The 26086-nt window shown below is 52.3% G+C and overlaps 1 protein-coding gene across 1 annotated transcript; it reads left to right on the top strand.

Moving 5' to 3' along the window:
- KCNK12 (potassium two pore domain channel subfamily K member 12) lies at positions 1 to 25387 on the top strand. The gene is made up of 2 exons (XM_049784363.1): positions 1 to 406; positions 24451 to 25387. The coding sequence occupies exons 1-2, from the start codon at positions 16 to 18 to the stop codon at positions 25362 to 25364; spliced, it is 1305 nt and encodes a 434-aa protein (XP_049640320.1). The 5' UTR covers positions 1 to 15; the 3' UTR covers positions 25365 to 25387.
- The last annotated feature ends 699 nt before the right edge of the window (positions 25388 to 26086 follow it).

The raw sequence follows: 26086 nt of genomic DNA, 5'->3' as shown, positions 1-26086 counted from the left end.
AGCCGCGCGCGGACCATGTCGGCCCGCAGCCCCCGGCCCCCGCCCCGCCGCTGCCGCCGCCGCCCGCCGCGCCCCGCCTGCTGCTGCTGCTGCTGCCGCCGCTCGCACCTCAACGAGGACACCGGCCGTTTCGTGCTGCTGGCCGCGCTCATCGGCCTCTACCTGGTGGCGGGCGCCACGGTCTTCTCGGCGCTCGAGAGCCCCGGGGAGGCGGCGGCGCGGGCGCGCTGGGGAGCCACGTTGCGCAACTTCAGCGCGGCGCACGGGGTGGCCGAGCCCGAGCTGCGCGCCTTCCTCCGCCACTACGAGGCGGCCCTGGCGGCCGGGGTCCGAGCCGACGCGCTGCGCCCGCGCTGGGACTTCCCCGGCGCCTTCTACTTCGTGGGCACCGTGGTGTCGACCATAGGTGAGCCCCGCGCCCCGCGCCCTGCGCCCTGCGCCAACCCTTCCCACGCTCCGGGGCTCCCTCTGGCCCTGCCCGGCGCTCCTGGTCTTGCTGACGGGCGCGGGCCTCACCTGGCACCCACCCACCCACCGTGAATCTCCTGGAGATTCTCTGGGCACCCTGGGAACAAGCGACTCCCCAGCACCGGGTACAGCTAGCTTGTCCCACCTCATCCCAATTCCCGCCTGCCCTGGTGACCTAACAGTTTCCCCCTTCTCTCTTCTATCGGAGAGATAGCATGGAGGTAAGGCATTTGCCTTGCATGCAGGAGGTCATCGGTTCGAATCCCGGCGTCCCATATGGTCCCCCGTGCCTGCCAGGAGCAATTTCTGAGCCTGGGGCCAGGAGTAACCCCTGAGCACTGCCGGGTGTGACCCAAAAACCACAAAAAAAAAAAAAAAAGAGCCGTTTCTGGAGAATTCCTGCTTCCTATTTCCCACCCCAGGGCCTCAGTTTCCCATCCTTAAGGTTTTTGGGAAAGTCTCTATTCAGGGCGTTTTCTTTTTTTTTTTGGTTTTTGGGCCACACCCGGTGACGCTCAGGGGTTACTCCTGGCTATGCGCTCAGAAGTCGCTCCTGGCTTGGGGGACCATATGGGATGCCGGGGGATCGAACCGCGGTCCGTCCTAGGCCAGCGCAGGCAAGGCAGGCACCTTACCTCCAGCGCCACCGCCCGGCCTCGTTTTCTTTTTTAATATCTCTCTCTCTCCTCTCTCTCTCTCTCTCTCTCTCTCTCTCTCTCTCTCTCTCTCTCTCTCTCTCTCTCTCTCTCTTCTTTCTCTCTCTCTCTCTCTTTCTCTCTCTCTCTCTCTTTCCTTTCTCCACCATGTGTTCTGGATTACTCTGGGGGAGACCAGCCACTCTCCCCAGAATCTCCTCCTCTACACCTCCTTCCCACGCCCATTGTCCCTCTTTGCCAAAGAAAAATCCAAAGACATTTGAGACCGGGACTTGAGCTACTACTTCAGCTGACCAACCTTGGTTTTCTCCTGCCCACATCCTTCCCCAGGCTCTAAAACCTCTCGGTTCATTTCTTGATTTTGCATCTTTTTGCATCAGTGTGGTAGCAAGGGATGAAGTGGAGAGAGTTGACAAAGACTCAATTCCTTTTTAATTATTTATTTTGGCTGTGGGCGAGGGGTGGCACATCCAGCAGTCCTAAGGGGTTATATCTGGTTTTGCACTCAGGAATTACTCCCTGCAGGCTCTGGGAGGACCATATGGGATGAGGATCGAACCTAGGTTGGAACTCAGGTTGGCCTCCTGCAAGGCAAACACCCTCTTTGCTGTGTTATCACTCGTTCCTGTCCTCCCACCCTCCAGTGTCTATCTAAGCACTCGGTGGTTTGGGAACCATGCACCTGTAAGTCTCCCCACATCTTTCCTTCACCTCTTCTGTTGTCCTCTTGGCCACTGCCCATCGCCCTCCCTCCTTTCCGGGCCTGAGCAGAACTGGAAGCAGGTTTCTCCCCAGCCACTCAGTTCTAAGAACGCAGAATAAACACAAGACTGCTCCTTGGCATCTGACTGCGCCTATCCCTCCCTTTCCTGCTCCAAGGCTTGTGTGTTCAGGTTTCTTTGGTTGTGTTTGTTTTCAGTGCCCACCTTGCACGGACCCACAGGAGATGAGGGTGGTTGTTGCTGGGCCTCTGCCCTGGGCTTCCTAAAAGCAGAGTCTGCATTCAGCTCTCTCTTGAGTTTGTCTCTGGCAGGTCTGAAGAATTTGGATGGTTTCAGAGAACTAAGAAACTAGGGAGTCCTTGATAACCTTTTCCTGGGGCAGGAGCAGGTCTTGATGTGCTCCTTTGCATATGGCTTCCCAGAGGCCCGGAGGAAGCTGGGTTTGTGTGTAAGTCTACACAGTCAGGTTCTGCTCCCTAGTGCCTTCATGGAACTTCCTCTCCTTCAAGGCTTCTCATGTATCATGCTCCATCCAACTGGTTTCAATAGAAAAGACAAATGGCCCAAGGCCAAAGCACACACAAACTGGATTAAAAATACCCTTTCGAAGCTATATCAAGTTGTTATGGTGATTGAAGATCTAAAGTGACCCCCTCTAAAAGATCCCCCTTTAAAAAGAGCTCTATCAAGTTGCTATAGCAACTATAGTTGTTTTTTTTTTTAAGTGCTTTAAAAGTGCTCAGGATGCTTGCCCCCCTAGGATGACATCATGCATTCATAGCTCATTCTTCATTTATGCTCTTGTAAACACATCCTTTTGCTTTTTTCCGTGCAGACACCTGGCAGATCGGAGCCCTCGCTTTTCTGAGCACATGCTCTAGCTTGAGGTTCCTAATGGACAAGAGGCTAAAAAGGTGTAGGGGCAGGAGAGATAGCATGGAGGTAGGGCATTTGCCTTGCATGCAGAAGGACAGTGGTTCGAATCCCGGCATCCCATATGGTCCCCCCTGAGCCTGCCAGGAGCGATTTCTGCGCATAGAGCCAAGAGTAACCCCTGAGTGCTGCCAGGTGTGACCCCAAAACAAAATAAAATAAAAAAGAAGGTGTAAGCAGATACCTCTTCCCATGGGCTGAGATCCATCTAAATGGTGTCATGTTCCAGAGAACTGTGGTCTTCTGGCCTCTCTGAGGACCTGTCCATGTCTTCAGGCATGTCCAGTGACAGTTTCCTAAGTGCCTTAAGCCCTTTGTGTCAAAATAAGTAGCATATTGGCGAATGGGTCCAGGCCTTTAAACAGCTCGCAGGACTGATTGGTGTTTCTTTTTTTTTTTTTTTTTTTTTTTTTTTGGTTTTTGGTTTTTGTGCTACAACCGGCAGCGCTCAGGGGTTACTCCTGGCTCTATGCTCAGAAATCGCCCCTGACAGGCACGGGGGACCACCATATGGGATGCCCGGAATTCGAACCACTGTCCTTCTGCATGCAAGGTAAATGCCTTACTCCATGTTATCTCTCCGGCCCCTGGTTGGTGTTTCTTGAAGCAGGAAGGAACAATATGTTGTTCTTGGTTTGTGATTTTTTTTTTTTTGGATGCAGGCAAGTGGTGCTTGGAAAAGGTCACCAATAGCCTGGCATGTTGTTTCTAGAATCTTCCATGGAATGATGCAATTCTCTGGGGCGAGCTCTGCAGGAGCCACATAGCCCTGGAGAGTCCCCACATCAAGCTGCTTTGCACAGAAACCTGCCGGCCACCTGCCTGCTGCTGCTGTGGTCTGGTCTGGTCTGGACTGGAGTTTATACATCGGCCACTCTGGCAGAGAAATGAGTCTGAATCTCAGGGAAGCATGACGGTCCCTTCCATCTCTCTCACACAGTACCAGGAGGAGATGGAGGTCAAGACCAGCATAGTTGCATTTCTCATCTCTGCACACCCTTCCTTTTCTTTACATCCCCCAAATCCTCAGAGACAATTATTATTGCTTTTATGGATTCAGCAAGCAGCTCATGCAGCCAAAGCTTAGTTGAAAATGGGGAGTTGGGATTTTTGAACTGCCACCTCATCCAGCTAAGAGGAAAATTATTCTTTGCCCAGGTTTATGTGATTAGTAGATGTCATTGCACTTAAGGTCCATGCAGCTGTGTAGATATTTCTTTTTTATAGTGCTCAGGCTCAGTAAATGATTCACGTAGGCCTTTCTATAGAAAACCATTGCTGGGGCCGGGCGGTGGCCCTGGAGGTAAGGTGCCTTCCTTGCCTGCGCTAGCCTAGGACGGACCGCGGTTCGATCCCCCGGCGTCCCATATGGTCCCCCAAGCCAGGAGCGACTTATGAGCGCATAGCCAGGAGTAACCCCTGAGCGTCACCGGGTGTGGCCCAAAAACCAAAAAAAAAAAAAAAAAGAAAAAAAAAGAAAACCATTGCTTTCTTTCCCATCATAAATTTGCCTGTATATGGGATTGTGTATATGGGATTCAGTGCCAGCAAAATGGAAAAATTCAGGCTTATTTTATTTATTTATTTTTGGGGGGGGAGGTTTTGGCCACACTCGTTTGATGCTCAGGGGTTACTCCTTGCTATGTGCTCAGAAATCACTCCTGGCTTGGTGGGACCATATGGGACGCCGGGGGATTGAACTGTGGTTCGTCCTATGCTAGCGCTTGCAAGGCAGACACCTTACCTCTAGCGCCACCTTCCCGGCCCTTTGGGCTTATTTTACAGGTCAAAGGTCATGTTCCAGCTTAAGGAGCTGGAACTGTAGTTATTGGCAGCTTGTCCTGGCTCTCCTCACTAATGATGACTAGAAATGAGGGGAGAGGGTGCATGTCCCAAGTGGCACAGAGAGTTCAGAGATTTGGCTTAGGTCACAGTTTAGTGTATTCTTCTAGGCCCATACTTGAAGTCAAGGCTGTTTGTTCTGCAAATACCATGCATAGAATTGCTCTGGAGGTTGATGCATTTTAGAATGATGTGTCTTGTCTATGATTAAATGAAGGTGTATGTCTGAACTAGGGGATGGCAGGTAAAGGAATTGGCGTATTGGGCACTGCAAAGCTGATTCAGTTCATAGAGAGCTTGGAAGATGAGGCTATCTTAGGAGCCTCTATCATGCAGAAAGCAGTAATAAAGAGGTCTGAGACAGATGGAAAGTACAGCAATTAGTAAATATTCTCGTAAACTCTGGTCCACAGAGAGAAACCACTGTGTGTGTGTGTGTGTATGTAAGAAGAATAATGGGGTCTAGAGAGATAGCATGGAGGTAAGACGTTAGCCTTGCATGCAGAATGGTTCGAATCCCACATCCCATATGGTCCCCTGAGCGCTGCCAGGTGTGACCCCCCAAAAAAGACACAAAAAAGAATGATAGGGACCCGGAGAGATAGCACAGCAATGTTTGCCTTGCAAGCAGCCAATCCAGGACCAAAGGTGGTTGGTTCGAATCCCGGTGTCCCATATGGTCCCCCGTGCCTGCCAGGAGCTATTTCTGAGCAGACAGCCAGCAGGAGCACAGACGGGTGTGACCCAAAAACCAAAAAATAAATAAATAAATAAATAAAAGAATGATAGGAGTAGGAATACATGGAAGGAAAGTTTAGGTATGGCTCTGTACACTCAAGATTGGAGTGTCACAGTGAGAATCTTGACATTTGATTGGAAGAGTGTCACATTCAAAGCTCAAGAGTTTGCCATTGTGTTGACACATATCTGTGTCCGTACTGCAGAGACCCAGCAGGAAATTTGACCAGTGATTGTTCAGTGTTAGTGGAAACTATAGATATGAATGACCATCTGAATAGCTCAGACAGAGCACAATTCATTCCTCTTACTGGTTAAAATGATTCATACTGTCGCCTTATACAGAACTGAAATCCTAGGTAAGAAAATCCCTGGATGCTTATGCGACTGTTAAGGGTTGAAATGAAGTTTCTGTTCATGTGCTTGTCTTCATTGATCCATTCCTCCATATAACAACATTAAGCACAAGTGGGATTCCAACAGCCTTGTGTGATTCCATGAACCCCTAAAGATCATGGTGGATATTTATGTGCTCTGGGTCCTAAACAGTGTTCTTGCAGGAACAGCTCAATTTCCCAGACAACACCCCGAAAAGCATTCATCTATCGCTTCATGTCCTAGAGGGATGCTTTATTGGTTTCTTTTGAAAAGCTTCAAAGGAAACTCTCCCCGTGGGTTTTAATTATGCAACTGCTGTCAGATTTACACATAGGGAAGAACATATTTAAAAGTCTTTCTCAAATGGCAGCTTGACATAAACAGAAATATTTTTGCTTCCTTTTATTAGGTTTTCTGGCAGCGTGTTTTAGTTATGAAGCTAAAAGCAGGCGGCTATAGATGGAATGGTGTACATACGAGAATTGTCACTTTTGTCACTGCATAATTTAACTCGCTACTTGCAGAATTAGGCATACTTAATTATTCAACTGTGAGATTAGTAACAAGTCCTAACTTCTTTCCTTTTTTTTTAAAAAAAAAAAACACAGGCTTTTTTTTTTTTAATGTTGTTGCTGCAGAGGAAATTCAGACCAAAATGTCACTCCCACATTTACATTTGGTTTTTCTGCTAACATGTATGTAATCCAGCTGGAGGTCGTTTTTGATACTGGCAGTGAAATGTGTGATCTAGTCAAGGAGGAAATAAGATGGGGGGGGCAACTTTTCTCGCTGATTTCTCCTGTCGCCTCTTTTTTGAAAGTTAAAGAGGATGCTAGGACAAATTGTAAGGACAAAGATGTGTCCTTAGGATCAGGGAATTAGCCCAAGTGCTGGAGCACATAGCCAGGCCTGAGGTTCTGTCCCAGGAATGTGCAAGGCACATGGAGAGAGAGAGAGAGAGAGAGAGAGAGAGAGAGAGAGAGAGAGAGAGAGAGAGAGAGAGAGAGAGAGAGAGAGAGAGAGAGAGAGAGAGAGAGAGGCAGGCAGGCAGTTTTCCCCCACAATTCTTTGTGGTGCCTTTGGAGGGAACCCAAAAGCTGGTTGTGCTAAATTTGAATAGTTCCTCCCTCTATGCCATCAGCCTGCTCCTATCCACCCTTGCACACTCATTTTAGTGGCTGCATAATATTCCATCTAGTCAATGAGCAACTATTCGCCACCCAGACTGCTAGAAGTTAGGGGAGCCCTGAGTAGGTGGCCCGAGTAGAGGCAACCTTGCAGAAGGGCCATTTTTTTTTAGAAGGGCCATTTTTGGCAGTAACGACTCATTGGGTCCCAGTCCCGGGAATAAAATTGGGGAGTCAGTGGGCAGTGCCAGCCCTGTGAATCTGCCAACTGTTCCATGTCTTCCAAGCTGAACCAGCAAAAGCTCAGTATCTACCAGAAATGCTGTGCTGTTTGTCCTGTGCAGACACCATTTTGACTGTTTTGACACCTATTTGACTGTTTCCAGAATCTCACTGAGCCCCAGGGCCAGGTATTTGCATCCTCAGCCTTCAGCGTTGGGTTTGGGGGTCACATCTAGCAGTGCTTAGAGATGACTCAGTTTGGGGCTATGAAGTTGCTCTCCGGGCAGTGCATGATGCCTAGAACTGAGCTCAGTGCTCCTGCATGCCAAGTCTGGCATCCCATCTTTTGAGTTATTTTCCGTTGCCTCTTCAGCCTTTCTTGCTTCAGGAAGGGCCCCTTCTTTGGGAAGTTTGGAATGAAGAGCAGAGAGGGCAAGTACCAAGTCCTCATAGGCACAGGGGCACCACAGTCACCTTAGCTGCCTTCTGAGCTCCCATTTGGTCCATTATAGTTATTAGGCAGAGCCAGCTGAGGATGCGTTTCTTCCCCTTGGAAGAACTGGGCCTGAAATATTCTCAAATTGTTCCTCTTGCAGCAGGTGTGCACTTGGTGTGGCCCAGGTAGACTGCTCCATCCACAGCTCCCACCACTTCTTTCTTTTGAGCCAAGAGAACCCATCAGTCTATGTTCTAGAAAAGAGATGGTAAGAGCTATTCTCAATGGCACCCCTTCTGTGAGGCTTCTGAGGGGCTTTCCAAGCCCAGCCTGAAGTGGGCGACCCCATACCTATTTTCTTTTTTCTTTCTTTTTTTTTTTTTTTTGGTTTTTGGGCCACACCCAGCAGTGCTCAGAGGTTACTCCTGGAGCTCTGCTCAGAAATCACTCCTGGCAGGCACAGGGGACCATATGGGATGCCAGGATTTGAACCACAGTTGGTCCTGGGCCAGCCGCTTGCAAGGCAAATGCCCTACTGCTGTGCTATCTCTCCAGCCCCCAGACCTTATTCTTTACTTCACCCAAGGGCTGGAGAGGAGGAGCTGAGGTAGGTTTCAGAGTTGGAGCTCCTTGGAATTTCCCAGACTGGACTCTGAGGTCCTTGACCCACAGTTATACAGTCTCACTTCTCTTCACATGTGTCCCAAAGTCCCAGACCTCAGGCATATGTGGGCTCTCACATAACACAGATGCTCGCACATGTGCGTGCAAGTGCATACCACACAATCATACACTCATTCATACACACACACACACACACACACACACACACACCACTGCATTTACATAGTGAGATGCCAGGATCGGGGCCAGTTGCAGCTGCCCAGGCTGAGTGTCAGCTGCAGAGAGAAGCAGAGAAGAAGAGGTGTCCCGACAAGCATAAAGTGGGTCTTGTTAGTGCTATACCCTAAGCAGTAGGAGAGGTGGCAAAAGGTGTCAGGAACCAGGAGACAAGTAAACAGTTTCTCCAGCAATCCCACAGTGACCATCCAGCAGGAGCAACCTGGCAGGGGTGACAGCCCCTGGCATGGGGCTTTTTATGCCCTTCAACTGCCATCCTAAGGCAGTTACAAGGGGCAGGGCTTCTGGTAACTACTGTCTTCATCCTTAAGGGACAGTAACACTTTTGTGGCTGGCTAGGGGCCATAAAAGTCTGTTTCCTGGGGCCGGGAAGGTGGCGCTAGAGATAAGGTGTCTGCCTTGTAAGCGCTACCAAGGAACGGACCGCGGTTCGATCCCCCGGCGTCCCATATGGTCCCCCCAAGCCAGGGGCGATTTCTGAGCACATAGCCAGGAGTAACCCCTGAGCATCAAACGGGTGTGGCCCAAAAACCAAAAAAAAAAAAAAAAAAAAAAGATTGTTAAAAAAAAAAAAGTCTGTTTCCTTATAGGTCTTGTTCTTGGAAGGGTCCCCAGGGGAGACGCTGCTCACCCCACACTGAGTGTCAAGGGTGATTTCGTTGGAGTTTAGAGATGAGCTTCAGGGCTCGGGGGCCCCATTGGCCTTGTGTGGTTGCCTCCTGTTCAAGAATCGAAATGGGGTTGGAGAGACAGTCAAGTGCTTGGCCTGCATGTGGCCAGGTTCAATCTCTGGAATCACATATGATATCCCACAATCCCCACCAGGAGTGAGCCCTGAGCACTGCCGAGCATGTCACCAAAACCAAATACAAATATCAAAGGGTCCAGGAGGCAGCCAAAGAGCCCTCTGTGGTCTATTGGTGCCATCGATCACCTCCCATCAAGCCCGAATTGGCCCGTAGACTGTGGCTCTGTCTTTACTTCTGGGCTCCCTGTGGCTCTGTGACAAGCAAACGGGGAGCTGCTGGGCCGGGTTCTGACACAGACTCAGCTCAAATCCTGGATGCATTTGCATGTGGGAAGGATCTGAAAACCACAGAGGGCATCTACGATTGACAGAGCAGGAGGTGTGGGCGGGGGAAGGCCCCGGGTGCTTGCTCACCCTGAGTGAGCCCCCTGGCTCCTGCAGCTCCCAGGTCTGGCGTCCTGGTGCCCCTGAGTCTCGGTCAGGCTTCTGGCTCACTGGGCTTGGGGACACTAGGGTCACCTTGGGCAGAGGGCTATGACCCTGTGCACCTCTGGGCAGGAACTCCCCACACACACAGTTGCAGGGGGACTTGCCCTGTCGCCTCCCAGTGAACTGGTTCTGAGCTTCCCTACTCTGGTTCAAATGTGTCTTAAGTGTGCAAAAGTGCCAAGTGTCTGAGTCTGCAAAAGCTCCACACTGGGCTGTTGAGCTCTAAAGGTTTGGGGCATCATCAGTCTGCAGTCCAGGAGTAGGGAACAAGCTGTGCCCCTCGGTTCACTTGCACCCCCATCCTCGATAGAGCCCTCATAGTGAGACCAAACCAGAAGCATCATGCCTCAGCCCTCAGCTGCAGGAAGCAGAAGCAAGGAGGCGACTTGCTGGCCAGTGCAGAGTCCCCTCCGTAGCTCTCCCAGCTATAACAGGGTCTTGCTGTGCCCAAGGCTCTGCCTTCCCGCTCCCTGGCCCACAGGCCAGATGTTGGCACCACGTTTGAGCCAAGTGTTGTCAATAAGGAAATGCAATTCTGGAGCCCAGGAAAGCCCCAGCATGCACCCCACGAAGCCTTCGAAAATATGTGGGGAAGGTTCTGTTGGCATCAGGTGTCTCTGCTTTCTGGAAAATGACAGTTGACATCAACACCAGGCTGTGCAGCTCCTCCCCAGCCCCCTCCACATGGCTGAGAGCTCAGTCCTTACTGCCAAGGGCTCCCACTGGGTGCTCTAAGGCTGGAGATCTCTCAGCAGTCTGGCTGCAGAGCCTGTCAGGGTCAGAGAGAAAAGATGAACAGGCGGCTGCTAAGCTGGGTGTGGAGTTGCTTCTTCCCTGAGCAGAGCGGGATTCAGAGGTGCTGGGGCCCTCCTCCCCAAGGAGGCACGCTTGAGAGGTGCAGCCATCCATGAGGCTTGGCTTCTGGTGAGAGCTAAAGCAGGGCCAGAGGCTAAAGCAGAGTGGAGTGGGGAAGGCGCAGGTTTTGGAGGGCCTTAAGGGGAAGCGCTGCCAGGCTTGAGCTTCCCAGCACCTAGGGGTCCCAACCCTCCTGTGCCCCATTGAGTTGGGGGACCCAGGGGCTGCAGTGATGTGGCAGGATGCAGTGACCGAATCAACGGCTGCTCTAAGAGTCTCAGCGTCCCCTGGGCACCAGGTTAGGGAAGAGGAAAGCTCACAATTGCCTCTCACCAATCGGGATCAGCCTGCTAGTTGAAGCTTCATTCGAAGAGGGGCCCCGGAGCAGCCAGGAGCAACTGTGTTCAAAGCCCAGCTTCTGCTGAGCCCCTAATGCTGCTGTCTTTATCTCCTCCTCCTTTTCCTCTTCTTTATTCATCATCTTCTCCTTTTCCTCCTCTCCCTTGTTTTCTTCCTCCTGCATCCTCTTCCTCCTTCTCCTTCTTTTTAGTTTTCTTTGGGGTCACACCCGGCAGCACTCAAGGGTTACTCCTTGCTCTATGCTCAGAAATCACTCCTGGCAGGCCCGGGGGACCATATGGGATGCTGGGATTCGAACCACTGACCTTCTTCTTAATTCTGCTTTCTTCTCCTCCTTCTCTTTCTCCTCCTCCTCCTTCTTCATGCTCAGGTTGTATTCCTGGCTCTGCACTCGGGGATCACTCTTGCCAGGGCTTAGGGCACCACATGGGTGCCGGGGATCCTACGTAGGCATGCCTCATGTAAGGCAAGTACATTTCTCATGGTACTATCACTCTGGTATCTCCAGTGCCTCCTTCCCACAGGCTCTCAATACCCCCAGGCAGTTCAGTCCCTTGCACCAAGGGGTTATGAGTCGCACATGAGCCAGTGGGGTTCCAGCGCAAACATGGTTGAGTGGAAGGGCCTTCAGTGGGGAGTTTTGAGCAACAGACTGCAACAGGCCATGTGGGACCCATGACCCAGCAAGCCCTGGAATGGCTGGAGAGTGACAGGAGAGCTTGAAAGAGGGAGATGCTGGGAATCATGTTCTACTGACTCTGGCCTTGGCTCTGGAAGCGATCCAGCTGCCTGCTACAGGGCTCAGGGCCAGCAGGATGGCTTTATAGAGCTGGGCTGGCCATACAGTGCCAGGAAATCAAGTTGATACCCTGAGACACCAGGCTGGTGTTTTGGCTCTTCTGGGATCTCCCTGACCCCTTGACATAGTTTCTTTCGGGGCCGGAGAGATGGCACAGCAGTTGGGTAGAGCCTTTGCCTTGCACGCAGCCAACTCAGGATGGATCTGGGTTTGTTTTTTTTTTTTTTTTTTTTTTTGGTTTTTGGGCCACACCCGTTTGACACTCAGGGTTTACTCCTGGCTATGCGCTCAGAAATCGCCCCTGGCTTGGGGGGACCATATGGGATGCTGGGGGATCGAACCGCTGTCCGTCCTACGCTAGCGCTTGCAAGGCAGACACCTTACGTCTAGTGCCACCTTCCCAGCCCCTTTTCTTTTTTTTTTTTTTTTTTTTAATTTTTTGGACCTGGGTTCTTTTTCTGGCATCTCTTATGATCCCCCGAGCCTGCCAGGAGTGATTTCTGAGAGCAGAGCCAGGAGTAACCCCTGAGCGCCGCTGGGTGTGGCCCAAAAACCAAATAAATAAATAAATATTTTTTGTATACACTTGGTGGCACTCAGGGGTTAGTCCTGGCTCTGCACTCAGGAATCATTCCTGGTAGGTTCAGGGGTCTCTATGGGATGCCAAGATCGAACCTGAGTCGGCCCTGTACAAGGCAAAGGCTATCCCTGCTATGCTGTCACTCTAGCCCCTTCAGCTCTTTTTGTTTGTCTGTTTGTTTTTGGGTTTTGGATTACACCTGGCAGCACTCAGGGGTTACTCCTGGCTCTAGGCTCAGAAATTGCTCCTGGCAGGCTCAGGGGACCATATGGGATGCCAGGATTTGAACCACCGACCTTCTGCATGCAAGGCAAACACCTTACCTCCATGCTATCCCTCCGGTCCCACCCCTTTAGCTTTTTCTTTTTTCTTTTTTTTTTTTTTTGTGTGGTTTTTTTGGGTCACATCCGGCAGTGCTCAGGGGTTATTTCTGGCTCCAGGCTCAGAAATTGCTCCTGGCAGGCACAGGGGACCATATGGGGCGCCGGGATTCGAGCTGATGACCTCCTGCATGAAAGGCAAACGCCTTACCTCCATGCTATCTCTCCGGCCCCAGCCTTTAGCTTTTTTTAAGCTATGACTTAAAGCTGGGGAGACAGTTGGCTGATTAAGGTGCTTACCTTGTACATTCTAGCCATGTGATTCTTGCTGCTGTGTATGGTTCTCTGAGCACTCCCAAGAAAGATTCCTGAGCACAGAGCCAGGAGTAAGCTCTGAGCACCAATGAGCTAGCTCCCAACCTAATAATAATGAATTGGAATATAATATAATAATAAGCTGTAAAGGAAACTTTTCTCTAAAACCCATCTATGCACTCTTTATTTTTTGAGTCACATTTCAGTGCTTACTTCTGGCTCTGCACTCTTGGAAGTGCTCAGAGGATACCAGAGATTGAACCCAGGTTGGCTATGTTCATGGCCCTCCCCTCTGTACTGTGGCTCTGGCCCCTACATGTTCTCTCACAGCAGAACCTTTCTGAGGTTCCCATTAACTTATACAGTCCGGGAACCTCTTGCCCTGGCTGGAGGACCTCAGTGATTCGGCTCTGGGCCAAGTCCGGGATCTCTTGGCTTGTGGTTCTCTTCCAATGCTCTTTCCTAGAAGTCACTTCACCCTTGGTCTTCGGGAGGTTGGCCCCAGGCCTGTGCAGACAGTCACTTGCACAAAGGCTGGTTCCAAGGACTTGAGTGCAAGTTCCTGGGGGTGCATCTGGGCTGAGCTTCTCTTGTTCTCACTCTGCCATGTTGTCGGTCTTTATCAGAGTTTCTTCACTGTCTTGGAACTACAATATTCCCTCCGATTGACTGCCCTTGCCCTCTGATCAGATTCCCCTTCTCCAGCATCCTCCAAGACAAGACAGAGCCTCATTCTCAGATGAGAAAACTGGGGTGGAGTCATGTCCTCAGACCACAATGGAGCTGGACCTCTGTTGCAGGCTCTCCACTGCCTCTGCCGCATCCCATCCTTGTCTCTCCCAGAGCCCCGAGGTAAAGCTGCGGCCCCATCCATGAAGAAATCAGAGGCAGAAAAGATGTTTAAGCAATGCTGTACTCAGGCATTCAAGGCCTTCCATTCTTATTTGTTTTAGGGCCACACATAGCAGGTACTCAAGGGTTTCTCCTGGCTCTACACACAGAAATCTTTCCTGGCAGGTTCGAGGATCCATGTCAGATGCTGGGGATAGAACCCGGGTGCAAAACAGATGCTCTCCCCACTGTGCTATTGCTCCAAACCCTGTTGTTCCCAAGTCTTGATTAGTGCATCCCCCTCCCCCTCTCAACAACCTTTCTCCTCCCCAGTCACCCCAGATTCTCAAACTCCAAGGCCGCTTCTCCACAGCCCCTCAATCCTTCTCACCTCTTTCCTTTGCTTGCTTCTTCTGGCTCTGGCTCCCCTGCTGCCTCATTGTTTTCTTCTACTTACCTCCATCCTGCATGACTCTCAGATTCTGCCTGCATGAAATGCCACTTCTAGCTCTTAAAATACAAGCTCACTGGAACATTAGAAAATGAGAGAAACCCAGGTGGGAAAGAAGGTCCCCTCTGCTTCCCCCAGAACTGCCGAGATTTCCCTATAAGGCTTTGCTCTACATGACCTTTGGGAACCCCTGTTCCATCTCGCAATAGACCCTGGAGAAATGCTCTTTTGGAATGTTCTTTCTACAAGTGCCCTGTTGGTGGATGCATAGTGCTTCTTGGAGAGGAGGCGCTGAGTCTTGTCGCCTGTGCCAGCAGTAAGACCCACAGGCCCCCCTCCCCAGTGCACTCTGAGAGTGAGTAATGGGGTGCCTCAGGGGTTGGTTCTGTTGTGTGCGTGGTGAGAGCTCGCTCCAGGGGGCCACTTAGGAGGCTGGGAAATTGCAGAGTACTCAAACCCAGCCCACGGCTGCCAACCAAGGGCTTAAACAAATGCCCTGAAATTACAGCTTCTGAGTCAAGCAGTTACTCAGAGAGGAGTCCAGGGGACTGATGTGTTTTAGCGGGATTGTGGGGGGAACAATGGGGTTCACCGACTCTGGGGGAGGTGGGGTGCAGGACCAGCTGAGCCCTTCTGAGCCTCTAAGAGGGAAGTGCCTTTGGGCCCAGGTTTCCCCTGGGCACCCCAGGTTTGAGAGAGGACGGTGAAGGGTCTGGTAGTGGTAGAGGTCTCTGTCTCTGTTTTCTGTGCTCTCTTTTCAGAGAGGGTGGAAATTGGGCCTATGCTTGCTTGACTTGTGGCTGCTTCCAGCAGATGAGGGCAGAGGGAGGCCCTGGGGGTCCAATACCTCCAAGTTCTGGGGAGTTTTCCTGCTCCCAGGAGATCTTGCCCCTGCCCCTCTCTCATGGGAGGACAATGCAGGTCTCCTGGGCAGGAAGATGGGGAGCAGAGATGGGGGGGGTGTACTGGTGAAAATGAGATTTGGACCACACCCAATGGTGCTCAAGAGTCATGCCTGGAAGTCCCCTCTTTGTGCTCAGGAGTTGGTGATGCTCAGGTATCCACCTGGGATGCCAGGATCAAACCCAGGCCAGCCGTATGCAAGGCAAGCGTCCACCCCCTTGGGCTCTCAGGCCAGCATCGCTTGATGGAGAAGGAAGAACCCAGAGCTGTCTGGGGGTCACAACCCTTAGATCCTGGGTTCTCTATCCTGCCCCAGGACAGGAACCCCCAAACCCCCACAGCTGAGCATCAGGGGACTCAGGCGGCCTGTCAGAGACCAGACTGTATTCCTTTTTTTTTTTTTTTTGATTTTTGGGCCACACCCGGTAATGCTCAGGGGTTACTCCTGGCTATGTGCTCAGAAGTCGCTCCTGGCTTGGGGGACCATATGGGACACCGGGGGATCGAACCACGGTCCGTCCGAGGCTAGCGCAGGCAAGGCAGGCACCTTACCTTTAGCGCCACCGCCCGGCCCAGACTGTATTCCTAAGGGCCTGGGCTGTGGTGGAGAGTGGGCATGGCTGAGGCATCCCAGATTATCCCTGGGAATGGTGCAGGACAAAGAGAAGGGCAGCTAGCTGGAGGGTCTCAGAATACTAGGAGCAGCTTCTTCTTGACTGCCCTCAGTTTGGGGTCACTGGTTGCCCCTCTCTGGGTAGAAACAGGCCCTGCAGATCCTCCTGCACAGGCCCTGAAATCAGGTTCTGCACAAGCTCCCAGGCTTAGCACCTATGCAAAGCTGATCGAGTCAGAAGCCTGGCTGGCCACCTGGCCCCTGCTGGGGGTGGAGGGGCTGCTCTCAGCAGGATACCTGGAGGCCTGAGGCAGACATCCAGGTCAGCAGGGTTGGTCCCTCTTGGGGCTCTGTCCCTTCAGGAGCTTGTCCTCCCCTGCATTTTAACATGGTCCCATGAGTGTGTCTTTGGGTCAGGACACATTCTGACCATTTGGTCCTGCATCTACACTATGACTTTTTCCATCATTCCCTTAGATGCTGCTACCTACACAGATGGGGGGTCTTTGGGCAGTTGCTGAGTCAGAAGTACTCCGTGGGCCGGAGTGGTGGCACAGCGGTAGGACACCTACCTTGCACGCCTAACCTAAGACGGACTTCAGTTTGATCCCTCAGCGTCCCATATGGCCCCCCAAGCCAGGAGCAATTTCTGAGCGCATAGCCAGGAGTAACCCCGGAGTGTCACTTGGGTGTGGTCCAAAAACAAAACAAACAGACACAAAAAAGTACTTCTGCTCTCAGAAGTGTGTCAGACTCTAGCTGCAGCTTTGTTTTGTTTCTTTCCCATCTGTTGCCATCATGGCCAATATCAGGATCACATGTGTGGTAGAGACACATCAGGGGTCCCTGATTGCAGCCCTGAGGGTTGCGTGTGTGAGTGCCAGAGTCCACAGGCAGGAGCTCTACCAGGGCCTTGGTTGGCTTGTTAGGATTTAGGAGGGGATGAGGCCAGGGAGCCTGGGGTCCTGGGTGATTCCCCTAGAACCAGGCTAAAAGTCAAAGTGAGGGACTAAGGCTATGCTTAGACTTGAATCCCAAGTGCCCAGGGTCACACAAGTCAGCCTGGATGAGCAAGGCTCGGGGAACCACGTAGTGCCAGGGCTCAAGCTGGGGCTGGCCACAGGTAAGGCCTATGTTTAGGGCTATCTCTGGCCCCTCAGCGATTTTGGTTTTAATATTTGTTTGTTTTATTTTTGTTTGTTTGGGGGGGGGCACACCAAGTGGCATTCAGGAGTTCCTCATGGCTCTGCATTCAGAAATTAGTCCTGGCAGACTGGAGGGACCCAGTATATGGGATGCTTGGGATCAAACCAGGGTCAATCGCATGCAAGGCAAATGCCCTGCCTATGTGCTAGCTCTCTGGTGCCTAATGTTTGTGTTATTTTTTGCTGTTGTTTCATTTTTTTGGTTATTATTATTGCTGTTGTTTTGAACCACATCCAGGGGTGCTCAGGGGTAACTCCAGGCTCTGCACCCAGGAATCACTGAGCCCAGACCCTGTCCCAGGCCTCTTTACACCAGGTTTTCCTGCTGTCCATAGGGAGAGGCCCCATATAACTTTGTCCAAGGATGTGAGGAGACTCTTGTGCTTCCCAGTGGGTCCTGCACTTTCATGCCACAGTCTCCTGCCCTGTCTCACCAGCACAGAAGGCTGCCAGGTGGATGATGAAACTGAGGCACAAGCAAGCCTGGAGCCAGACCTGAGAACTTAGGGGCCTATTTGAGCCGCTTGCATTATGGGGAAAGACCCACTGAACTCATGGAAAGAAGCTCAAAGGGGCCAGTGAGTCTGGGATGCCAGTGACTGCCCATGGCTTGAAGCCCCCCAACCCTTGGGACAGGATGCTGTGGGCCTGGGTGACACTACCAAGGAGGGCCCAGGTCTGTCTGTGCTCCTCATCCCTGACCCCAAGCCCAGGTTCCTGCCTCCTCTGACCATCCCTGCCTCTCTGGCCCCGGGTTCTATCTTCTCCCCACTTTTCCAGGAGAAAGCAAGAGCCCTGTTTATTTTTTTGGGGGGGCGATATCACCAGGCTTAGTCATTAGGGACAGATGTGGGGGTCCAAGGGGGCATGTGAATGAGTCAGAGGTTCCCCAAGAGGCATTTGAGCAGGAGTTACCCGAGGGCACAGGAGTGAACTGGCTTTTAAGAATTCACTTTAGGGGCCGGAGCGATAGCATGGTGATAAGGCGTTTGCCTTGTTTGTGGCCAATACAGAACAAACCCAGGTCGAATCCCGGCATCCCATATGGTCCCTGGAGCCTGCCAGGAGCGACTTCTGAGTGCAGAGATAGGAGTAACTCTTGAGCACCACCAGGTGTGACCCCCAAACCAAAAATAAATATAAATAAATTCACTTTGCTGAATGATTTCTGAGATTCTCTCCTCTTGCACATGAAGGGGGCAGGGAGGAGAGCAGCAGCACCAAGGAACAGAGCAGCAGGGGACTTGGGGTGGGGGGTGTCTTACCCACTGCTAGAGTAAACGCCACCGTTCAGTCTCCTTCCCCTGCCCCCTTCTTTTGGAGACCTTCATTTCCCCTTCTGCCCTCCTCTGAGAGAAATAAACAAATAGAAGAAGAAACAGAAACCAGGGCCAGAGAGTGAGTCGGAGCCTTAAGACACTTGTCTCACTCCCATCCAATATCTGGTACCTAGAATGTCGCCTGAACCTTGGGAGTAATTGCAGAGCCCTGAGAGATTCCGGAGCACCGCTAGGAGTGATCCCTGTGCAAAGCCATGAGTGAGTGATCCTTGAGTGCAGAACCAGGACTAACCCCTGAGCACCACAGGGTGTGGCCCAAGTACCAAAGTGGAAGGGAAGAAAAGAGTAAATGTCTGTATTCATTCACTCAACATGCTTTGAGCACCTTCTTCCTCCAGGCACTGTCCTAGGCATTTGTTTTGTAGTCTGTGGGAGCTTGTCAGGGAGATTTTATTGGGGGGTCACACCTAGTGGCACTCAGGAGTTACTCCTGGCTCGGTGCTCAGAAGTCACTCCTGGCAGGCTTGGTGGACCATATGGGATGCCGGATTTGAACCAGGGTCTGTCCTGTGTTGGCCGTGTGCAAGGCAAATATCTTACCGCTGTGCTATCACTCCGGCCCCTCTAAGGGAGTTTCTTTTTTTGTTTCTTTGTTTGTTTGTTTTTTGGCCACGCCCAGTAATGCTCAGAGGTTACTCCTGGCTATGCGCTCAGAAGTCGCTCCTGGCTTGGGGGACCATATGGGACGCCAGGTTCTAACCATGGTCTGTCCTAGGCTAGCGCTGGCAAGGCAGACACTTACCTCTAGCGTCACTGCGCCGGCCACTAAGGAAGATTTTTAAGTTTCATTCTTAGGACAGAGTGTTGGATCTCTCAAAGAGAACTCTTCAAACACTTAACTTACTTGAGGCAATTAAAGTACATTTTTTGGTGTTATTTAAGACAGGTTAATCAATCAGCTGGAGCGAATACTTTGTGTGCCGGAGACCCAGGTTTGATTCTCAATGCCAGAATGGAGCATTGCCAGATTTGCCCCTCCCCAATTAATTATTATTATTATTATTGGTTTTTTGGGTCACACTCAGCAGCGCTCAGGGATTACTCCTGGCTCTACGCTCAGAAATCGCTCCTGGCAGGCTCGGGGGACCATATGGGATGCCGGGATTCGAACCAGGGTCCTTCTGAGAGCAAGGCAAACGCCTTACCTCCATGCTATCTCTCCAGCCCACCCCAATTAATTCTATGGTCACATTTGCTTTGAGAATTCTAACTTGAGTTAACAAAGCTTGCCTCACCTGTGAATTCATAAATTGCAGGCGCATTTTAACGACTATGAAAAGTCCTGCAATACATCTGCAATAAATAGACTTGTTTCATTTTCTTTTTTTAACCACGGGAATTCTCACTTCCCATGATGTCTGTCATCTCCCCTGAGGAATATGCCATGACACGGTGAATTACAACTTGCAGAGGCCCTGATTAGCCTCAGCAGGCTTACTTCTAACAGACAAAGAAAGCTGGGCTCTTAGAAGCTAATGAGAGAAACTTGCTTGCAACACAGAGGCCACCGCAGAACTGAGCATCTGGGTCTACAGTGCGGGTGCTAATGCAGTATGCTTGGTGGCAGGAGGCTGGAGCAGAAAGGAGAATTTATGGGTGTGGGCAGCTGGAAATACAGAATAGGTCAGGCAGCAGTACCATTAGGATCCAGCAGCTCAGTGCTGTCCCCTTGGTTGGCTCCATCAGCCTGGAGCATCAGCCCCAAGACCTGAAGGGTCCTCGCCCAGGAGACTGCCAACCAAAGGCCCCAGAAACTACCATTGACTCTTTTTTCATCTGATTGGCTTGAATGGGGCCACATTCATCTTCCTGAGTTGAATATTCCTGACAGAATATGCTGCTCTGATTTTGTTTGATTCTGTTTGAAGCCACGGGAATGTGCTGCTCTGATTGGCCAGTCTATGAAGCTGCAGTTATATGTTGCTATATGTTGCTTTGATTGATCTAAGTCTACTACTGACTGTCCTTGGACCAAACCTGAGGACAGAGCTGCAACTTTTTTTGTTTTTGAGCCACACCTGGTGGTGCTCAGGGGTTCTTTCTGGCTCGGTGCCCAAAAGTCGCTCGTGGCAGCCATGGGGAACCATATGGGATGCCGGAAATTGAACCTGGATCTGTCCTGAATTGGCTGCACTCAAGGCAAACGCCCTTCTACTGTGCTCTCTCTCTCTCTGGCCCCCAGAACTGCATTTTTTCTGATTAAACTAGATAAGTGGAGCCCCGACTGGGGTGACTGTGGAGGTCATGTGGCAGGTCAGCTGCTGTTTAGTAGACAGGCATTATGATTTCTATTTTGGTCTTAGGTCAACCTGAAATTTAAATGTTAATTTTTTTTTTTGTGGTTTTTGGTCACACCCGGCAGTGCTCAGGGGTTACTCCTGGCTCCATGCTCAAAAATTGCTCCTGGCAGGCACGGGGGACCATATGGGACACCGGGATTCGAACCAATGACCTTCTGCATGAAAGGCAAACACCTTACCTTCATGCTATCTCTCCGGCCCCAAATTTTATTTTATTTTTTTTTTATATTTTTTGGGTTTTGGGTCACACCTGGCAGTGCTCAGGGACTGCTCCTGGCTCTATGCTCAGAAATTGCCCCTGACAGGCACAGGGGACCATATGAGATGCCAGGATTCGAACACCATCCTTCTGCATGAAAGGCAAACTCCCTACCTCTATGCTGTCTCTTGGGCCCCTTAAATGTTAAATGTTTTGTTTTGGGGCCACACCCCGAGGTACTCAGGGTACCTGACTCTGCCATCAGAAATAGCTCCTGGCAGGCCAGGGGGACCTTATGAGATTCCAGGAATCAAATCCAGGTTCGTCCCAGGTCGGCTGCATGCAAGGCCTTACCACTGTGCTATCTCTCCGGCCCTTAAGTGTTAAAATTTAAGTGTTAAAAAAAATGTTTGATTTGGGGGATACCCAACAGTGCTCAAGAAATAATCCTGGCAGGCAGGGTACTGAGGATCAAACCCAGGTAAGCCACATGCAAAGCAAGTACCTTACCCTCGGCATTGTCTTTCCGGCCTAAACAAAAATATAAAACATTAAGGAAATTGGGGCTGGAGTGATAGCACAGCGATAGGGCATCTGCCTTGCACGCAGCCGACCAGGGACAGAGCTGGGTTCGATCCTCAGCATCCCATATAGTCCCCAGAGCCTGCCAGGAGCAATTTCTTCTCGCAGAGTCAGGAGCGCCGGGAGTGGCCCAACAAAACAAAAACAAAAACTTCTCGGAAAATTCTAAAAGGAGGGTGATAAATGATCTTTTGGAAGATTGTTTCTTACTGTGAAGGGCTTCAGTCCAATTGCATGAGATTTATCTGGGAAGCTTTGATTAAAATGTAGATTTCTGGAGCTTCTCCTAATCCACTAAATCAGAACTGGGGGACCAGAATGGGCTGAGGTGAGAGGGAATGAGGCATACCTGGCAATGCTCTGGGCTGACTCCTGGCTCTCAGTTCAGAGATCACTCTTGGGAGGTAATGGTGGGGGCTATATATGGTGTTGGGGATCGAGCAGAAAATAAATGAATGCCAGGCAAGCACTTAAGCCTTTTCTATCTCTCCAGCCCCCAAATCAGCATTTAACCAACACCCAGTTGCTTGGAAGGGCTGTGAGGCTCCTGCAGGCTCTCCTGGCCCCTTGTCAGTAGCTTGCCTTATCCTTGCTCAAGAATTCTGAGCTAAACTACAAATCTTTCCTCCAAGAAAGACTTTTTGTTTTGTTTTGTTTTGGGTTTGGGTTTTGGGGCCATGCCTAGCAGCTCTCGGGGATTACTCCTGGCTCTGCACTCAGAAATCACTTCTGGCAGGCTCAGGGGACCAAATGGGATGCCAGGGGTTGAACCTGTGCTATTGCTCCAGTCCCTCCTCCAAGCTTTTTTTTTTTTTTTAATATCTTTATTTATCCTCCAAGCTTTTGTATGAGCCAAATTCCCAGGTCCCTTTCATCTCCATGCGTACGTGGGGTGGTTTTGGGGTCAGTGTGACCACTACTAATTCAGTCTCAGCCAATACCTTTACCTTGTGACCTGGATCCCGGTCTACAGCTGGGGTTGTTCTGGGTGCTTGGTGGCCTGCTGAGTTGTCTGGGAAATTTAGAAGCAGCAAATACAAGGCTCTTGTTTGGCTGAGAGGCTCTGCTCAGGAGCACCTGAGACTGCTCTGTGCTGCCCCCCACCACATCTTGCTCCCAGGCACTGTCACTGGAGCCCCATTTGCGAAGGCGGCAGCAGACAGGCCTTGGGAATGCGCTTCACAGCTTTTGTCAAAGTGGCACAATAAAGCCCCAAGTGTCTGCTTCTGCAAACTGGGACCGCAGATCAATTGTGGCATAAACAAAACAGCAGGCACTATCTGAGCCTGGGGACTGTGATGCCTCAGTGCTTGTGACTGGGAGACTTGAGGGGAGGCTCAGATGGGTTGATTTGCCTCCCCCTTTTCCCTGGAGCCTGGAGGCCCCAGACTAGAGCCAGCATGGGTCTCTTCAGCGTGGCAGTGCCTGGGACTGGCCCCTAATTCATGGGGCAAAGGGCTAGGTGAGTTGTGGCAGCCATGTCTCCAGCCTGACTCTGTACCTCCTTGTCCCCCCACCCCATGCCCTCACATCGAGCTTTGGACCCTGGGGAAGGATGGAACATTTTGGAACATGGTCTCCAGACTCCCACAGGCCTTAGCTTTTTTCCCCAGTTCTGAGCTGTGGGGTTTAAGGTTCCCCCAACCCTTGACCTTTTGGCCCGAGGCTTCCTTCTCTCTGAGTCGGGGTGTGGAGGGAGATATGAGCATCTCCCTCACAGGCTACTGTAGAGACAGAAGAGGCGACTCCAAACCAGCACTGTGGGGATGGGGACAAAGTAGGACAGATCCAGGTGCAGCCTGGGCCACCTAGCCCCATGCAGGAAATGGCTTCTCGCATCTTCATCAGGTGACTTAAAACCATATAAATAAGGGGCCAGATTTAGATTAGGGCCGAAGAGATAGCACAGAGGTAAGGCGTTTGCTTTGCATGCAGAAGGACGGTGGTTCGAATCCGGGCATGTCACATGGTCCCCCGAGCCTGCCAGGAGCGATTTCTGAGCATAGAGCCAGGAGTAACCCCTGAGTGCTGCCAAAAACAAAACAAACAAACAAACAAAAAAAAAAACCAAGTCTTTGTAGAACATAGTTCAAGCCTCCAAGCATGGAGTAGGAATAGCCTGCTGGCCCAGCCCCCAAACCAAACAAACCAAGAACTGGCCCTCAAAGACAGTGCTTGAAGCAAGCAGTAAATTGAGAATTAATTGAGTTCAAAACAGTGAGTCTGTCCAGAAAGCACTGTGCAACTTTCCCAGGAGAAAAGAAAAACAAAAAACAAAAAACCCGGCCCCAGTCATGAAACCACCAAGGCCCAGAAGGGCCAAAAATCTTTTGGCTCCAAGTGTGAACAGGGCGTATGGTAGGTAGGTCTTTAGGTGACACAGATGGACCCCCACGTCTATCTCCCTCACTCCTGTAGTCTATGGGAACACTCCATCATCCCCTCTGTTCCTGTTCCTTTCTTGCTTCTTCCTTGCCCTCCCTGACCCTCTGCACACGCCGTGTGGTTGCAGGGACGCTTGGTGTGGTGCTCCCGCACTGGGTTACAGTGCCCCCGGCTGCACTTCTTCCTTCTTGCTGTTTGCCGGGGAGGAGGGGTGCCTGGGGGGGGCACTCCTTTCCTTGAGGTGCCTGAGAACTTTGTGGCCTTTTCTTTTTTTTTTTTAGGGGCCCACACCCACTGTGCTCAGGGCACTGTGCTCCGGCATCATTCCTGGCGGTGGTCGGTAGATAGCGGGATGCCGGATATCCAATGCGAGTTATCCCTGAGGAGGGCTAATTCCTGACCCACTGGACTTTTGGGCTTCCAGACTTCCCTTTTCCAACATCCTAAAGCCCTGGGCAGAAACGGCAGCGACCTGGACTGCACTTGGCTGCCGGGTCCCTGCTACGTCGGGGATCAGATGCCACTAACTTGCGGGGTGCACGCGTGCCTCAATTCCTGCACCTAAGCCAAAGCATCCGTTTTGCCCGCCCTTCCTGCTCCCAACTCCATGATGTGTGCCCCCCCCCCAAGTCCAGGCACGCATGTGGCCATGATCCAGGCCCCAGGTGTCCACCCGTGTCCCCTAAATCCAGGATGCACTTTTCTCACCAAGGGAGCCAAACCTCCTCTCCCCCAGCCCACCGTGCGAGGGGAGCTGGCGCGCACCCCGCTGACCCTGCCCTGTTCCCACAGGCTTCGGCATGACCACCCCGGCCACGGTGGGCGGCAAGGCCTTCCTCATCGCCTACGGGCTGTTCGGCTGCGCAGGGACCATCCTCTTCTTCAACCTCTTCCTGGAGCGCATCATCTCGCTGCTGGCCTTCGTCATGCGCGCGTGCCGGGCGCGCCGGCTCCGGCGCAGCGGCCTCCTGGGCGCGCCTCCGGGGCTGGGCGCCGTGCGGCCCGAGGACGGGCTGGCGGGCTGGAAGCCGTCGGTGTACCACGTGCTGCTCATCCTCGGGCTGCTGGCCGTGCTGCTGTCGTGCGGCGCCTCGGCCATGTACGCCAGCGTGGAGGGCTGGGGCTACGTGGACTCGCTCTACTTCTGCTTCGTCACCTTCAGCACCATCGGCTTCGGCGACCTGGTGAGCAGCCAGCACGCGGCCTACCGGAACCAGGGGCTGTACCGCCTGGGCAACTTCCTCTTCATCCTGCTGGGCGTGTGCTGCATCTACTCGCTCTTCAACGTCGTGTCCATTCTCATCAAGCAGGTGCTCAACTGGATGCTGCGCAAACTCAGCTGCGGCTGTTGCGCGCGCTGCTGCCCGGCGCCCGGCGCGCCCCTGGCCCGGCGCAACGCCATCACCCCGGGCTCCCGGCTGCGCCGTCGCCTGGCCGCGCTCGGGGTCGGCCCCGGGGCCCGCGACGGCTGCGACCACGCCGCCGCCAACGACGGCCGCCGCCTGTCCGGGGAGCTCATCTCCATGCGCGACCTCACGGCGTCCAACAAGGTGTCGCTGGCGCTGCTGCAGAAGCAGCTGTCGGAGACGGCCAACGGCTACCCGCGAGGCGCCTGCGTCCACACCCGCCAGAACGGCTTCTCGGGCGGCGTGGGCGCGCTGGCCATCATGAACGAGCGGCTGGCCGAGACCAGCGCGCCGCGGTAGAGCGCACGACGGGCGGGGCTCAGAGCGCACGACAGGCCGGGCTCAGAGCGCTGGGGGCAGCGCGCAGAGCGCAGCGCGCCCGTCGGTGCCAGGCCCCCGCCCCGGCCAGCCTAAGCTTTCTCGCAGCGCTCGCCATCGCCTTCTGAAAATTGGCCCGACCAAGTGTGACCCAAAGGAGGATCATCAACCTTTTAAACAGCCAACCATCCCTTTGTCTTTTTTTTTATGCCTTTATTTTTGGGGAGGCCGCATCCGGCGGAGCGCAGGTGGTCACCCCTGGCTCTGCGCTCAGAAACCGCTCCAGGCAGGCTTGGGGGACCTTATAGGATGCCGGAGATCGAACCCGGGTTTGTATCGGGTCGGCCGCATACAAAGGCAGACAGACGCTGTGCTATCGATCCGGCCCCCAAACAATGCTTTTCAAAACAAACAAGCAAACAAAAAAACTCTGGCCAGGCCTGATGGTGTCTAAGGTAAATTTTTTTGTTGTTGTTGAGGGGAGCCTGGTTTTCTGTTTGGGTCCCCTGTTGGAAAAGTCGCCCCCCGCCCCCCAGGATTCTCCTGGGAGAGAACGAGAGGCAATCCGAGCACGGAAAGTGCCGCCTCTGCGTTTGGCAAACTGGCACCCCACCTTGTGCTCCATCCCAGAGGCAGCTGGTAACCCAGACCATATGGTACCCCTTGGCCATGGCGCCGAATTACCTCCGCAGTCTTTGGGATCC

Source organism: Suncus etruscus, chromosome 12 (genome assembly GCF_024139225.1).
Source record: "Suncus etruscus isolate mSunEtr1 chromosome 12, mSunEtr1.pri.cur, whole genome shotgun sequence".
NCBI lineage: Eukaryota > Metazoa > Chordata > Mammalia > Eulipotyphla > Soricidae > Suncus > Suncus etruscus.
Note: the sequence above shows the minus strand (reverse complement) of the source record. Positions and strands in the feature narration are given on the sequence as shown.

Coding starts and splice junctions, on each gene's coding strand:
- KCNK12 (XM_049784363.1), top strand. CDS start 16: ATGTCGGCCCGCAGCCCCCGGCCCCCGCCCCGCCGCTGCCGCCGCCGC. Junction 407..24,450: donor CACCGTGGTGTCGACCATAG/GTGAGCCCCGCG, acceptor CTGTTCCCACAG/GCTTCGGCATGACCACCCCG.